At 37.1% G+C, this 16,140-nt stretch overlaps 1 protein-coding gene across 7 annotated transcripts in view; it reads right to left on the bottom strand.

The window, feature by feature from the left end:
* Window positions 1-1,739: 1,739 nt before the first annotated feature.
* KIF20B (kinesin family member 20B) overlaps window positions 1,740-16,140 on the bottom strand; it is a 77,927-nt gene continuing 63,526 nt past the window's right edge. For all 7 annotated transcript variants that reach the window (XM_023226298.2, XM_023226294.2, XM_023226295.2 and 4 more), the window contains 6 exons: window positions 12,972-13,082; window positions 10,769-10,966; window positions 7,978-8,079; window positions 7,479-7,629; window positions 3,846-3,988; window positions 1,740-2,712 (listed from right to left, as the gene is read on the bottom strand). In XM_023226298.2, coding sequence (XP_023082066.1) covers window positions 2,635-2,712; window positions 3,846-3,988; window positions 7,479-7,629; window positions 7,978-8,079; window positions 10,769-10,966; window positions 12,972-13,082 — 783 coding nt within the window. In that variant the 3' untranslated portion in view covers window positions 1,740-2,634. The remainder of the gene's footprint in view (window positions 2,713-3,845; window positions 3,989-7,478; window positions 7,630-7,977; window positions 8,080-10,768; window positions 10,967-12,971; window positions 13,083-16,140) is intronic.

Consider the following 16,140-nt stretch of genomic DNA (forward strand, 5'->3'; position numbering starts at 1 on the left):
GTCCTAGCTAGAACAATCCGAGAAGAAAAAGATACAAAGGGCATCCTTGAAAAGGAAGAAGTCAAATTATTCTTGTTCACTGATGATATAATCTTATATTTGGAAAAACCGAGAGACCACAAAAAAATTATTAGAACTGATAAATTTAGTAAAGTTGCAGGATATAAAATCAACATACAAAAATCAGTAGCATTTCTATATGCCAACAGCAAACAATTTGAAAAAGAAATTTAAAAAATAATCTCATTTACAATAGCCACACGTAAAATTAAATACCTAGAAATTAACCAAAGAAGTGAAAGATATCTATAAAGAAAACTATAAAACACTAATGAAGAACATTGAAGAGGACCCCAAAACATGAACAAATATTCCATGTTCATGGATTGGACAAATCAATATTGTTAAAATGTCCACACTACCCAAAGCATTCTACAGTTACAATGCAATCCCTATCAAAATGCCAATTACATTCTTCACAGAAATAGAAAAAACAATCCTACAACCTATATGGACCCACTAAAGACCCAGAACAGCCAAAACTATCCTAAGCTAAAAGGACAAAACTGGAGGAATCACGTTACCTGACTTCAAATTATACCCCAGACCTACAGTAACCAAAACAGCCTGGTACTGACATAAAAGCAGACACATACACCAATGGAACAGAATAAATAACCCAGAAACAAATCCACACAACTACAGTGAACTCATTTTTGACAAAGGTGCCAAAAACTTACAATGGGAAAAAGACAGTCTCTTTAATAAATGGTGCTGAGAAAATTGGATATCCCCACATAAAATAATGAAACTAGACCCCTATCTCTTCACTTATACAAAAAACAAATCAAAATGGATTAAAGAGGTAGATCTAAGACCTCAAGCTATGAAACTACTGTAAGAAATCATTGAGGAAAATCTCCAGAACATTGGCCTAGGCAAAGATTTCTACTAGAGCAATACCACACAAGCATAGGCAACCAAAGCAAAAATGGACAAATGGGATCCCCTCAAGTTTAAATCTTCTGCACAGCAAAGAACACAAAGTGAAGAAACAACTCACAGAATGAGAGAAAACATTTGCAAACTATCCCTCTAACGAGGGATTAATAACCAGAATATGTAAGGCGTTCAAACAACTCTATAGGAAAACATCTAATAAACTGACCAAAAAAAAAAAAAGGCAAAAGATTTAAATACACATTTCTCCAAAGAAGACATAAAAATGGCAAACAGGCATATGAAAAGGTGATCAACATTACAGATCATCAGAGGAATGCAAATCAAAACTACAATGAGATATCATCTCACCCCAGTTAAAATGACTTATATCCAAAAGATAGGCAATAACAAATGCTGATGAGGATATAGAGAAAAGGGAAAACTTGTATACTGTTGGTAGGAATGTAAATTAGTAAAACCACTATGAAAAACAGTTTGGAGCTTCCTCAAAAAACTAAAAATTGAGCTACCATATGGTCCAGCAATCCCACTGCTGGGTATGTACCCAAAAGAAAGGAAACAGAAGAGGTATCTGCACTCCTATGTTTGTTACAGCACTGTTTACCACAGCTAAGACTTGGAAGCAACCTAAGTGTCTATCAACAGATGACTGGATAAAAAAAATGTGGGACACAAACATTCAGCCATAAAAAAAGAATGAAATCCTGTCATTTGCAATAACATGGATGGAACTGGAGCTTATTATGTTAATAAGCCAGGCACAGAAAGACAAAGACTGCATGTTCTCATTTATTTATGGGATCTAAAAATAAAATCAATTGACCTTATGGACATACAGAGTAGAAGAATGGTTACTAGTGTCTGGTAAGGGTACTGAGGGTTGCAGGGGAAGGTGGGGATGGTTAATGGTTACAAAAACAAATGAAATAAAAAGAATGAGTACGATCTACTATTTGACAGCACAATAGGGTGACTATAATCAATAATAACTTACTTGTATATTTTTAAATGATTTAAAGAATGTAATTGGATTATTTGTAATTTGAAGGAAAAATGCTTGAGGGGATGGATACCTCATTCTCCATGATGTATGTATTTCACATTCCATGCCTGTGTCAAAGCATCTCATGAACCCTGTAAATATATACATGTAGTGTGTACCCACAAAATTTTTACAAAAGAAGTGAGACATTCTAATTAAAGACTTGAGATCTTTTCTAAGTAATGTATATACATGTTTTGTGATCTGTACACACTTACTCTCCAAATCCTAGCTATAATCTAAACAGATATGTAAAACCAGTTGTATAACAGATAAAGTAAAAAACAATTCATAAGACATTGCTAAATATCAGTAAACTAAATATCTGACCTATTACATCCTGTATAGCAAAATACAGGAGAATAACAGCCTCTTTCCTAGGCTCTTCACTGATCCAATGCCTGAGATAACAGGGAAATACAGTTTGAAAGAAGCTATTACAAAAAAGTCTTACAAAAATACACAAATTTTGACTTATTTATTGAATTAAAAGTATACTATGTATAAAATAGCAAATCTATATGCAGAGTGATTTAATGCATAATATATACAATTATCTTTACAAAGTCAGGATGCAAGCTCCAATGATTATGACTATAAAATATATATTAAACATTTCCATAAGTGATTTATTTGGCTGTTTTTGTTCGCAGTCGTCGTTTGATAATCTGGTGATCACTCTCCTTCATTTTCTGGTCCATTAAAATCTGAAATTAAAAATTCCATAGTTTTTCAAAGCTTATAAGTGAAAATAAAAATCAAAGCTCGTTTATAATGAATAAGACATGTTCATGTGCTTAATAACAGAAACGAATGATACACTGGAGAACTTTTTTACTTAGACTACAGATATACCATCTTCTATAAAAATTTCTTTAAAAAATAGACTTTGTAAAAGATTCAACACTATCAAATTCTAGAAGTAAAATAACCTAGACTCTATTGAATTCAAGGCAGATATAGCTTAAAATAATTACTAAAATATTTGGAGACAAGTGCCTCAAATAATTTTTAAGAAATCATCTTTCATGGCAACAAATGTATAACTTAGAAAGTAGAAAGCACATTACATAGTAACTAAGAAAACAATTTTCAGCCAAGGGAAGAAATTATGTACCAATCAAACAGAAGCTCAAAAATGACTGACAGAATGATACTTCCAACACCATGCCCTAATTTACCCTAACTCTTTACATCTTGCATTCAAACAATCTCATGTCTGAAAGCTGTTGTTGCAACAAAGGTTTCTCCTGATTTTTCTTGGCCACTTCCTTTTAATTTTTTTTTTATTTCTTTTAATTGCTTTTTTACCTTCACTTGCATCCACTAAGCAAATGCAAGCATGACAGAAAATTTGAGCTTTCCCTGTGGCAGGACATACTGTTCTGAATCAGAAGAATGAGTCATAGAGTCAGGGTGATAGCTACAGTCTCTTCCTAATAGATCCTCAAAGGCTTAGGGGAAAGGTGGGAGGAAATGGCTGAATGTCAATTTTATATTTTTACCAGGAACACTTGGGCCCAGATTTGTACAACTCTTGTGATTTAAAAAAGAAAAAGAAAAAAAAAAAGATTTTGGAGGCAAATAAGTTAAATGGTGACAATTCTATTATTGGAAATAAATTCCTCTGATGCATTTTCAAATGCAAATACATGATACTTGTATACATTAATACAGTATTTATATTTAATTAGTATAAACTTAACACATGTGAGACTAAAAGCATGACCTTTAAAGCATGTGTTTTCAGAAATCTAAAGAACTGAAATTCAAACCACTGTAAAAAATTAAAAAGAACATGAACAGTTTTACATTGATGAAAACAAAAATGCTAGCTTACCACTTGGCCTGATATATCAATAGGAGATGAAATTTCAGTTGTGTATAATTTCCGTTTGACTCGTTTTGGTTGAGACACATTTTCTTTACTTGCTTCTACATTTGAGAGCTTTGAAGAGCTCATTGTTTCAATTATCTTCTTTGCTATAAAATAAAAATGTCAATTAGTTCCTGAAATAATTTTCTAACTGCAAAGGTAGTTTGAAATCCTTAATAAAGATGGTTTGAAATCCTTAACAAAGAATGAACATACACAAACTAAAAACACTGCAATACATACATGGTGAAAGGGCATGAATAGACAAATCACAAAGAAAAAAAGTAAATGTCAAAAAAACATGAAATAATGATCAACAGCAAAAAAGAAAGCAAATAAAGTATCATTTGATTAATGTTCGATGTAGTAAAAAATCTCAGGCATCTTTAATGACTTGGAAAATGTTTATGCTATGTTAAGCAAAAAAGCAGGATATACACATACTGGATCATGCAGTATTAAAAATAAGGTGGCAGATGATCTACTTCAATGCTCATGCTTATATAAAGTTATGCACAATGAGTACTGCGTGAAAAGACTTCGTAAACCCTTTACTTGGAGTCCACATGCAAGCGGACAGAAACCAAAGTGTTAACAGCTGATTGCTTTTAGGAAGTAGAATAGGAATTTAAAAATTCCTTACTATGCACATTGCTTTTTTTTATTTTAATAGAAAATATATTTCCATCTGGGAAAATTCCTGGATAGAAATTCACACACATGTGGTATCAAATATATATATTTTTTAAACAGAAAAAACATTTAAGGAAATAGACTAAACTGAGAGACTACTTGTTAAGGGCTGAGTTGGGCTTGAGAGAGCTGAGTCCAGGGATCAGAGGAACCAATTAAGACAACAAACCAAAATGAAATTAACAACCCAGCTTTTTAACCACTTATTTCAACAGTATATGCAAAAGGCTAAACCTGAGAAAGCACCAGCTCCTACCCACCCTCTTCTATAGTCCCCCACAGAATAATACAGATCAGCATAGAAGTGGTGATCATTTTACCACCCAGGCAGCCCCAAACAAAAGGCTCCTGCAGTTTTATAGACTTCAGGGCTGGAGGTTGGAGGGAGCTATATGTGAAAAAGTACCAAGTTACAGTAGAGAAAAGTGTCTTCAAGGTTCCCCCTCCATAAGAAGGCCTCTACCAAAGGCCTCAATAAAGAGGCTCTGAATGGAGGCACTCAGGCTAAATATGCAAATATGAGTAAGAGCATGACTGGCTTCGGGGGGCGGGGGGGGGGGGGGGGCGCTGGATCCTTGACTATAACTCCCTTAAGAGATTATAATGCACTGTCTATGCATCAAGTCTGGTGTGGAAAGGGAGGCTTGTCAGGTAAGTCTTTGTAATTGCCTATGGTACAGCCTAAAAAAAAACAGAAATGTTTAAAACTCATATATATGTTGGCCTAGAGCCAAACTCATCACTACTATGTGCTAGCCACTGTACTAAGAGCTGACAGTATGAACTAGACAAGACATTTTGTCCTTGTGCAGATTATATTCTAGTGTAAAAGATAAGAAAGCAAAGAATTATAGTTTAAAAAGTGCTAAGACAAAAAATAGGAATGAACAATAAAGATTAAGTGATGCTGGGGATGAGGTGTAGTGAAAGGCTGATGAAGGAAGGTGTTTCCCTAATAAAGTTGCATCAGCTATGAGAGCTCAAGTGTAAGAGGGCAGCTATGAGAAAAGCCAGGGTGTGTTCCAGATAAAAGAAAGCACAGGAAAAAGAGAAAGAAATCAATTATATGAAGGTAAGAAAGAAGCTGGCAAATCCTAGGAACTGTCAGAAGCTAGAAGGATTGAACCTGGCTAGTTATCAAACCGTAGAATAATAAGAGATAGACTGGAGAGAGTCAGAAATCGGGTTTTTCAGAAGAATGAGAAATCATTAAAGGATCAGAGGAGTAACATAATTCAATCTGCACTTTGAAGAGAACATTCTGTCATGTATGAATGGATGGGAGATGACAAGAGGGGCAAGCTGGGAGACCAGTGATACTAAGTGATGGATTAACAGTGGTTACAAGGAGCAGCAGAATTTTAAGAACTAATCTCCATTTTTTCTTTTCTCCCTATATTTCCAAGTGACTCCAAACAACAAATATGTATTACAGTTACAGTAATGGATATCTTATATTTCTAGAAATAAGTAAAACAAAAAGAAAAATGGGAAAAAAAAATGTATGTCAAGTGCATTGGTAGGGAAGCTGTTAAGGAACCAAGTCAATGAAGTAAGAGAATCGTTACCCTTACCTGATTATGTACTTATTATGAAAATACATTGCTTTTTAATATAAAAGTAGTAATCAATAAGCCTAAAGGACTCTAAAGAAAAGATGTCCCTCCTCTCCAAATTTAGACATTTAACAGTTTGTTGTTTGTCCCTCCAGATATTTTATCTGTTTATACAAACACATTTTTTAAATGTATGTATTTTTTAAATGTATGTAAATATACAAATGGGTCTGATAGGTCAGAAGTTCCCAAACTGTGTACTAAGGCATGCTGCGGCAAAACCTATAGAAGCACCTCATGATATTTTCAATCTTCAGGGAAAACAATGATGCTCAACAGCCCAAGGTAGTTCAGTTTCCAAATGATACTGAATTACATTTCTTTTGATTATGACATTATCTTTGCAATCTGGATTTTCAGAAGCTGAATTTTCAGTGGTTGTTTGGTCTTAAGTTCTAATGCATGAGACTGCTAGTGGTTCTTTGGGTGCAGAGGCAAAATGGAAATTAATTACTGAGACATTAAGGGCACTGTGAACCAACAAAGTTTGGAAACGTCTGTGGTAAGTTTTCACAAAAAGTATTCTCACACAACCTATTTGATTCAATTTAACTGCTTCTAGTTCCTTTACCTCCCTATACTCCTCACTCTGGTCTCTAATTCATCCTATTGCTGTCACTCAGGTAACCTCACAAAAACCCACTTTACATATGCACAGAAAAACACTAGAAGGATATATACCATAATACCATACTAATACTAATACTGGCAAACTTGTCCAACCCACCTTATTTTGTTGTTGTTTTTGTTCTATTTTGTTTTGTTTTAGGCTTTTAGCAGCCTGAAGCCATGGTTTTTAGTTTCTGCCTCTAATGATAAGCAGAAAACAGGGATGAGGAAGGGGATTTCCTGGCCTAATCAAAAACAGAAACTAAGAACCCATGACTGTATTCTCACCTTTGGACACCCTAGAGAGTGTAATCCTGCCCACATTTCAATACACAGGGTAAATCCCATCTCTCCCATAAAAATCTTCCCAAAGCCCCCCAATCAGAGTAGCTCTTTTCCCTCCAATACTATCATACCTTTGCTTGTACCCCTATTATAACTATATTAAGTAGCACGCTCTGGATCAGTTACTTAAATATTGCCTTTCTCCTCTACTACATAGTGAACACCTAGATCTATCATCCTTTTACATGTTTCTTCCCACACTACCTAGTACAGGACAATGCCTATTTGAAGTATAATATTCACTAAACAGTTGTTGAGTTTATATATCAATTAGGTATTAAAGTGTACCCTACATCTAACAAAAAAAAGGTCATTACATTAATTTTCTGCAAACCTTTTGATTGAAGAATTGAGGGAGAATGTTGTAAGAAGTCTCCAAATTTCTGCAGTGTTCCTTCTTTTTTCTTAGTGGCCAGGTTTACACCAATTATGGATGCCTGACTCCGTAAAGAATACGTTTTCTTAGATGATGGATGTGTGGGAACCTAATAAACAAACATTTTTTGTTATTGTTGATGAGAAGTGTTAGAAGGAAATAGTTATGGCCATAGCTGAACTAAAGAGGCCAGAGACAGGTTATGAATTCTCAGGTAGGAAACTTGAGATTTAGTATAAAAGGATAGGGATAAAAGGGTCAGACAACGGCAAAAAGAGTTTTTCAGGCAGTGTTAAAGTCAGAAGTAAACACATAAAGTAGCTGCTACTGGCCAAATGCTAAAGGTTATATCTCAACTGAATTAGACGTATAGGAAACAGAAGATAAATGAGTTATAATGGAACACAATTGGATTTCTGGATAATTGCTATAATTTTGGACAAATTAAAAGACACACCTTTTGTTCCTTTTTGACAGAAGAATTTCTATCATCTGAAACAGGAAATTTCAAATTAGTTCTGGGTGTAGCATTCTTCTTATTTTCACATTTCACCAAGTCCTAAAAATAATGAATTTTAGCACTGGTTAATTTCTTGATAATATTTTCTTTCTCTAGATTCAAAAAAGAAAATGTGTAAAAAGCTATATTATCACTTAAAACAGTGACTCTTAACCGAGGGCAATTTTGAATTCAGAGGACAATGGCAATGTCTGAAGTTATTTTTGGTTGTCTTTGCCAGGCAGAAGGGGATATTATTGGCCACGAGTGGGCAGAGGCCAGGAATGCTGTTAAACATCCCTATAATGCACGGGATAGCCCTTAAAACAAAGAGGTATACAGCCCAAAATGTCAACTGTGCTGGAGTTGAGAAACCCTGATTGAAGGTGTGAATTTTTCACACATATCACAAGTAATGAAATTACATAAGCTAAATGAAAAACATGGAAGGAATCTTTTATTTGAAATTGAGCTTTAAAATACAGCATAGCAATATACCTACCTATTGCCTAACTCCCAAATAATATAAGTATCTATGTCTAAGTTCTCTCATTGACATCTGACAATATCAAAAATAAAATAAAAACAAAACTTCATATAACCACACGTAAAATGTGAAAACTTCTAAAATATTATCTTTCTTCTCTACAACATGGGTATGGCATCTTACTCTTCTTTTCCCCAAATAACCTCACATAGGACAAAGCCTTTACAGATATACTCACTGACATGAACTGCTGCAAATTCTTGTTGAACCAAAGACAAAAGGGGATAAAGGGGGCAAGAAGAGAAGCAGAGAAAAGATCATGACTGAACTTCAGAATTCGAGTTACAAAGCAGAAGTTACAAGGGTCATAAGAAGCAGATGCCATGACAGGGAAAAGACAGATGGTAATCACGGGATGCAAGTGAAAAGAGGCCATGAGGCCACCTCCACACATAGAGGTCAGTAAGGAGCTCTTTGGAGTCTTCACTGGGTTAGAATATAGCCTGTCCGGGGGTGGGGGGCTAGGAGAGGGATAGCATTAGGAGAAACACCTAGTGTAGGTGACAGATTGATGGGTGCAGCAAACCACCATAGCATGTGCATACCTATGTAACAAAACTGTACATTCTGCACACATACCACAGAACTTAATAATAATAATAATAATAGTATGTGGAAGAAAAAAAGAAAATAGCATTGCATAAATGATTTTCATGGGGGCCCATATACTTAGTTTATTACAGCAGTGAAGATGTAGCAAAATCAGTTAAAAAATTTAAAGTTTCTACATGATGTATTTACAACAATCTGTAAATCTTTTCTGAAATAGACATGAAGGATATATGCCAATAGTAAAATTAATAAAATATTTATATTTTAACATTCTTGAGAACTACACTCGGTGTTTCCTTCTTCGTTGAAAAAAAATGGATCAAGAAAAAGCCAACTAGATGATGAAACTCAGTGTTTTAATGGTATTTTTAAAAATTAAATAAATATGAAACAAAAGTTAACTAGTAAGACTCCACAAAACAATCTCGGAAGGTGTTACATGTGTAGCAGAAAAACTGTGCTAAACAATATTCACTCAGCAAAATTATTACCAGACAGCCAGCCTCAGGAGTATGGTTAATACTATTTCTGCTCTTCCACCAGCTTGAAAATATACTACTCTTTAAAGAAGTAAAAGGAAGTTGAAGAAAAATTATTTTGCTAGAGAGTTTGTAATTAGTTTTAAGTTTAAAACAAGCTACTTTAAAAATAAATATTACTATTTATTATGTATCTGCCACTTGCAGAGCAAAAGCTAAGCATTTTAAACACATTAATCCAGTGTTTCGAAAAGGAGAAAACAGGATCAGAAACCTTATCTGACTTGCCAAATCTCCACAACTAGGACACGGTAAGTTTGGCAACCCTTCAACCAAGAAACTGCAGCTTAAGAGGTTAATAGCTTTTAGCCTACCACTACATAGAGGCCCAAATTTTAACATTGGCTGATGAAAAAAGGATTTCTCTTTTAAAACTTGCTATGACCATAGAGACTAAAGATTTTAGTTAAATGACAAAGATTATACTCAAGCAAGTTAGCCATTTCAGTTTCTCTGATTTCTAAATAACCCCCTTTTCTTTTCCGTTACTGGGAAAGTGACTAAGTATGAACAGGACTGGTATACTGAAATGGCTCTCCAGTAAAATCCACCATCATTTGATGTATTATAGTTCAACTGAAGCAAGGGATAAGCTATATCTTTTAATATACATAGCTTTTTATCTGAAGACCATTAAACCACAGTAATATTCTTTATTTTTCTGAGACAGAGTCTTGCTCTATCACCCAGGCTGGAGTGCAGTGGTGCCATCTCACCTCATTGCAACCTCCACTTCCTGGGTTCAAGTTGTTCTCCTGCCTCAGCCTCCTGAGCAGCTGAGATCACAGGTGTGTACCACCACTCCTGCCGAATTTTTGCATTTTTAGTAGAGACGGGGTTTCACCATGTTGATCAGGCTGGTCTTGAATTCGTGACCTCAAGTGATCCGCCAGCCCCAGCCTCCCAAAGTGCTGGGATTACAGGCATGAGTCACCATGCCTGACTCATAATGATACCCTTAAAGGGTATAAAATATAGCATAAATTGTGATTTTGGTCTCTAACAGCAGTGCCTATGAACAGAAGGGCAATATAGCAGAGTTTAACTCTATACTGTAACAGCTTTATAATAAGATTTGTTTGTTAAATATACTCATCAGTTAAGTATTTACCTCCTCCATTTCATTACTCTTCCTCTTCCGAGCCTTGGGAATCTTAACTGTCACTGGTGTGGTACAACCAGGGTGTTTCACTGCCATTTTGTTTGGCTGTAAAGGTGTAAACTGAATCTCTAATTCAGGTTTTGGAAATCGAGTGCTTTGATCATTTTCTGTTGACACTTCACAAGAGTCAAGGACTACAGATCCATCCTACAACAGGATTTAAAGGAAAAATATTATTTGTAGAGTATACATTTATAAACCACAAAGAATTAGTTCTCTCAAATGCCTATTCAAGACAATGCATCAGGAAAGACAAAAAGTGTGTTAGGTCACAGCAAGACAGAAAGATTGAGTTATCATCTACCTTCTTCAGGCTCACACATGGTATGTTAAAATTAGGGGCAACTTAAGAGATCGGTATTTCCCAAACTTGTATGATCATAAGAATTACTTACAGAATTCGTTTATAAGACTCCTGGACCCTACCACAAACCCAGTAAATCAGAAATCTCCAAGGGAGGAGGCTGGGATTTTTGACAAACAGCCTGGTTATATTAAAGTAGGCTGCAAATACTTTGCTACTCTTCCCATTGAGAGACAGAGTCTCTCATTCCCCTCTATTTGAATTTGGGCCTTATAGCCAATAGGATGTGGCAGAAATAACATTATGGTCTTCTAAGGCTCAAACACAAGAAGCATTACAACTTCTGTCCTGTCCTCCTAGAACACTTTCAGGACACTCTCCCTCAAAATGCCCCATCTGAGACCAGTTGCCATGCCATGAGAAGTCCAATCCACAGAGAAAGGCCACAAATTAAGTCCAGGGGAAGTCCCAGAATCAACTACCAGTTAAGTGAATTAATCATTTTGGACTTTCAGCCTGGTTAAGCATATCGATTACATGAAGGCAAGAACAATACAAAATAGCCTAACAATATGATTCCCCAAACTGTGGAATATACAATAATTGCTGGAATTAGAAAATTGGAACCAGGAAATTAGGACAACATACATACATTTATGGAGAAAGAAATGTTCCTTTTTATGTGTTTGTCCATGCAATCAAGAATTAAGCCTTGTTTATGGATCAACTTCAAACTTTTCTCTGAAATTTATGATTTGTATTAGTCCCCAAGGTCAGTGCTAATTATTTGAAACTACTAATAACTGTCGAGGAAAAACCAAGACAAAATGAATGGCTCATGTTATTTTCCCAGATTAAAATGTCCTCCTTAGTTGGCCATGGTGGCACATGCCCGTAGTCCCAGCTACTCAGGAGGCTGAGGCAGGAGGACTGTTTAAGCCCTGGAGTTCAAGTCCAGCTGCCAGAGAAACATAGTGAAACCCCATTTCTTTTCTTTTTTTTTTTTTAAGACTTTTTCTTCCCATTGTCTGCTTAATAAGCTTCTATTCATAAGATACAATATGGCATCACCTTCTTTAATCCACTTCCACAACCACTCAGGCAAAATTCATTTCATCTTCCTCAGTGTTACTTATAGTACTCATTTTATATTTCTACTAAAACACTTAGCCCATAAGTAAAATCAAACAAGTCAGTCACTTATGTATCTACCTTACACTCCTTGAGGATGACAATCATGTCTTATTGATGTTTGTATCCTCAGTGCTTAAAAAGGTTCCCAACTCTGAATGCTCCCAATAAATGTGTTTTAAAAAGAAATTTAAAAAGTAATTTTATCTTCAAAAATTTTAAAGTAACACAGAATTTTTACCTATTTCATATCCAACCTCAGAATCTCTATATTATCCAAAGTTACTCACAGAACCCTAAGCCCAAAACAATTAAGGAAACTCATGAGTTGTTATCAAAGACTGGTGACAAAGCTATTAAACGGATACAATTCCAAAAAATACTATTTAACACAATGATTATTAAAGCAACCTTTTATGAGAGCAAATTATCCCTATTTTCTCTTTCGTAGGATTTCCTATTTCTGACCATCAAGTTTGTTTATATTAACAGATCTACTGCTTTTAAGATGAGATTAACATCATTTGGGGATATGATCTCCCAAAAGAATTTCACCACTCCTCAAAAGCCTCTAGTTTCTTTCACACAAACCAGAGCACATAAAGCTAATTGTGCAGTAAAGTATCTTCAGCAACTGATTATATTACACTTGCAAGTGTTATTTAGTAATAGTGGATAAAGAGAATCAATAAGTGGACTGTGTTGCCAAATACCCACCTCTACTTTATTTCTGGAAATTTCAGAACTTGTCGATTGAGGTTCAGTTTGAAGTTTGTCAGGATCTGCTGAACTAATACGTCTGGGCTTGATATCCATGATTTGTGTTTCCTAAAGTAAGGCAATATTAAAGCAACAGGGCAATGTAACCTGAAAACACTTCACATAAAGAATATAAAATCAAGATTTGTGTGAAATTAAACAGTGGAAATAAGTAAAGACATCTTTAATGACCATCTAGCCCTCCTATTTCTCTTTCATCCTCAGAGACTCAGGAAAGGCTGGGTCACTTTCCAGTTTATTGACTCTGATCTAAGGAGAAATCTGAAAGACTGCTTGCAACTTCCAAGTGTTCTGCACACATTCTCTTGCTTTACTTTCATTGTAACTCTGCAGGTAGGTCTGGCAAGAATCATTATTCCTACTTTCCAGATGAGGAAATAGAAAACCACACACGTTAAATGGCATGGTCAAGGTGTGTACTAAGTTAGAATTGCTCAGTATCCCAACAGTTGCTTTTGATAACACAATTTTGAAAAACTAGAGGCGGGGGGGCGGAGCAAGATGGCCGAATAGGAGCAGCTTCAGTCTCCATCTCCCAGCGCGAGCGACACAGAAGACCGGCGATTTCTGCATTTTCAACTGAGGTACTGGGGTCATCTCACTCGGGAGTGCCGGACAATCGGTGCTGGTCAGCTGCTGCAGCCCGACCAGCGAGAGCTGAAGCAGGGCGAGGCATCGCCTCACCTGGGAAGCGCGAGGGGGAAGGGAGTCCCTTTTCCTAGCCAGGGGAACTGAGACACACAACACCTGGAAAATCGGGTAACTCCCACCCCAATACTGCGCTGTAACACCGGCACACCGGAGATTGTATCCCACACCTGGCCGGGAGGGTCCCACGCCCACGGAGCCTCTCTCCTTGCTAACACAGCAGTCTGCGGCAATCTAACCGCAAGGCAGCAGCGAGGCTGGGGGAGGGGCGCCCGCCATCGCTGAGGCTTAAGTAGGTAACTAAAGCCGCTGGGAAGCTGGAACTGGGTGGAGCTCACAGCAGCTCAAGGAAACCTGCCTGTCTCTGTAGACTGCGCCTCTGGGGACAGGGCTCAGCTAAAGGAGTAGAAGCCTGTGAAACGCGAACGACTCTGTCTGACAGCTTTGAAGAGAGCAGTGGATCTCCCAACACGGAGGTTGAGATCTGAGAAGGGGCAGTCTGCCTGCTCAAGTGGGTCACTGACCCCTGAGTAGCCTAACTGGGAGACATCCCCCACTAGGGGCAGTCTGACACCCCACACCTCACAGGGTGGAGTACACCCCTGAGAGGAAGCTTCCAAAGCAAGAATCAGACAGGTGCACTCGCTGTTCAGCAATATTCTATCTTCTGCAACCTCTGCTGCTGATACCCAGGCAAACAGGGTCTGGAGTGGACCTCAAGCAATCTCCAACAGACCTATAGCTGAGGGTCCTCACAGTCAGAAGGAAACCTATCAAACAGGAAGGACACCTAAATCAAAACCCCATCAGTACGTCACCATCATCAAAGACCAGTGACAGATAAAACCACAAAGATGGGGAAAAAGCAGGGCAGAAAAGCTGGAAATTCAAAAAATAAGAGCGCATCTCCTCCTGCAAAGGAGCACAGCCCATCGCCAGCAACGGATCAAAGCTGGTCAGAGAATGATTTTGATGAGATGAGAGAAGAAGGCTTCAGTCCATCGAACCTCTCAGAGCTAAAGGAGGAATTACGTACCCAGCGCAAAGAAACTAAAAATCTTGAAAAAAAAGTGGAAGAATTGACAGCTAGACTAATTAATGCAGAGAAGGTCATAAACGAAATGACAGAGATGAAAACCATGACACGAGAAATACGTGACAAATGCACAAGCTTCAGTAACCGACTCGATCAACTGGAAGAAAGAGTATCAGCGATTGAGGATCAAATGAATGAAATGAAGCGAGAAGAGAAACCAAAAGAAAAAAGAAGAAAAAGAAATGAACAAAGCCTGCAAGAAGTATGGGATTATGTCAAAAGACCAAATCTACGTCTGATTGGGGTGCCTGAAAGTGAGGGGGAAAATGGAACCAAATTGGAAAACACTCTACAGGATATCATCCAGGAGAACTTCCCCAACCTAGCAGGGCAGGCCAACATTCAAATTCAGGAAATACAGAGAACGCCACAAAGATACTCCTCCAGAAGAGCAACTCCAAGACACATAATTGCCAGATTCACCAAAGTTGAAATGAAGGAAAAAATCTTAAGGGCAGCCAGAGAGAAAGGTCGGGTTACCCACAAAGGGAAGCCCATCAGACTGACAGCAGATCTCTCGGCAGAAACTCTACAAGCCAGAAGAGAGTGGGGGCCAATATTCAACGTTCTTAAAGAAAAGGATTTTAAACCCAGAATTTCATATCCAGCCAAACTAAGTTTCATCAGTGAAGGAGAAATAAAATTCTTTACAGATAAGCAAATGCTTAGAGATTTTGTCACCACCAGGCCTGCCTTACAAGAGACCCTGAAGGAAGCCCTAAACATGGAAAGGAACAACCGGTACCAGCCACTGCAAAAACATGCCAAAATGTAAAGACCATCGAGCCTAGGAAGAAACTGCATCAACTAATGAGCAAAATAACCAGTTAATATCATAATGGCAGGATCAAGATCACACATAACAATATTAACCTTAAATGTAAATGGACTAAATGCTCCAATTAAAAGACACAGACTGGCAAACTGGATAAAGAGTCAAGACCCATCAGTCTGCTGTCTTCAGGAGACCCATCTCACATGCAGAGACATACATAGGCTCAAAATAAAAGGATGGAGGAAGATCTACCAAGCAAATGGAGAACAAAAAAAAGCAGGGGTTGCAATCCTAGTCTCTGATAAAACAGACTTTAAACCATCAAAGATCAAAAGAGACAAAGAAGGCCATTACATAATGGTAAAGGGATCAATCCAACAGGAAGAGCTAACTATCCTAAATATATATGCACCTAATACAGGAGCACCCAGATTCATAAAGCAAGTCCTTAGAGACTTACAAAGAGACTTAGACTCCCATACAATAATAATGGGAGACTTCAACACTCCACTGTCAACATTAGACAGATCAACGAGACAGAAAGTTAACAAGGATATCCAGGAATTGAACTCATCTCTGCACCAAGC

The sequence above is a fragment of the Piliocolobus tephrosceles genome, chromosome 9, assembly GCF_002776525.5.
Source record: "Piliocolobus tephrosceles isolate RC106 chromosome 9, ASM277652v3, whole genome shotgun sequence".
In the NCBI taxonomy this organism is placed as follows: domain Eukaryota; kingdom Metazoa; phylum Chordata; class Mammalia; order Primates; family Cercopithecidae; genus Piliocolobus; species Piliocolobus tephrosceles.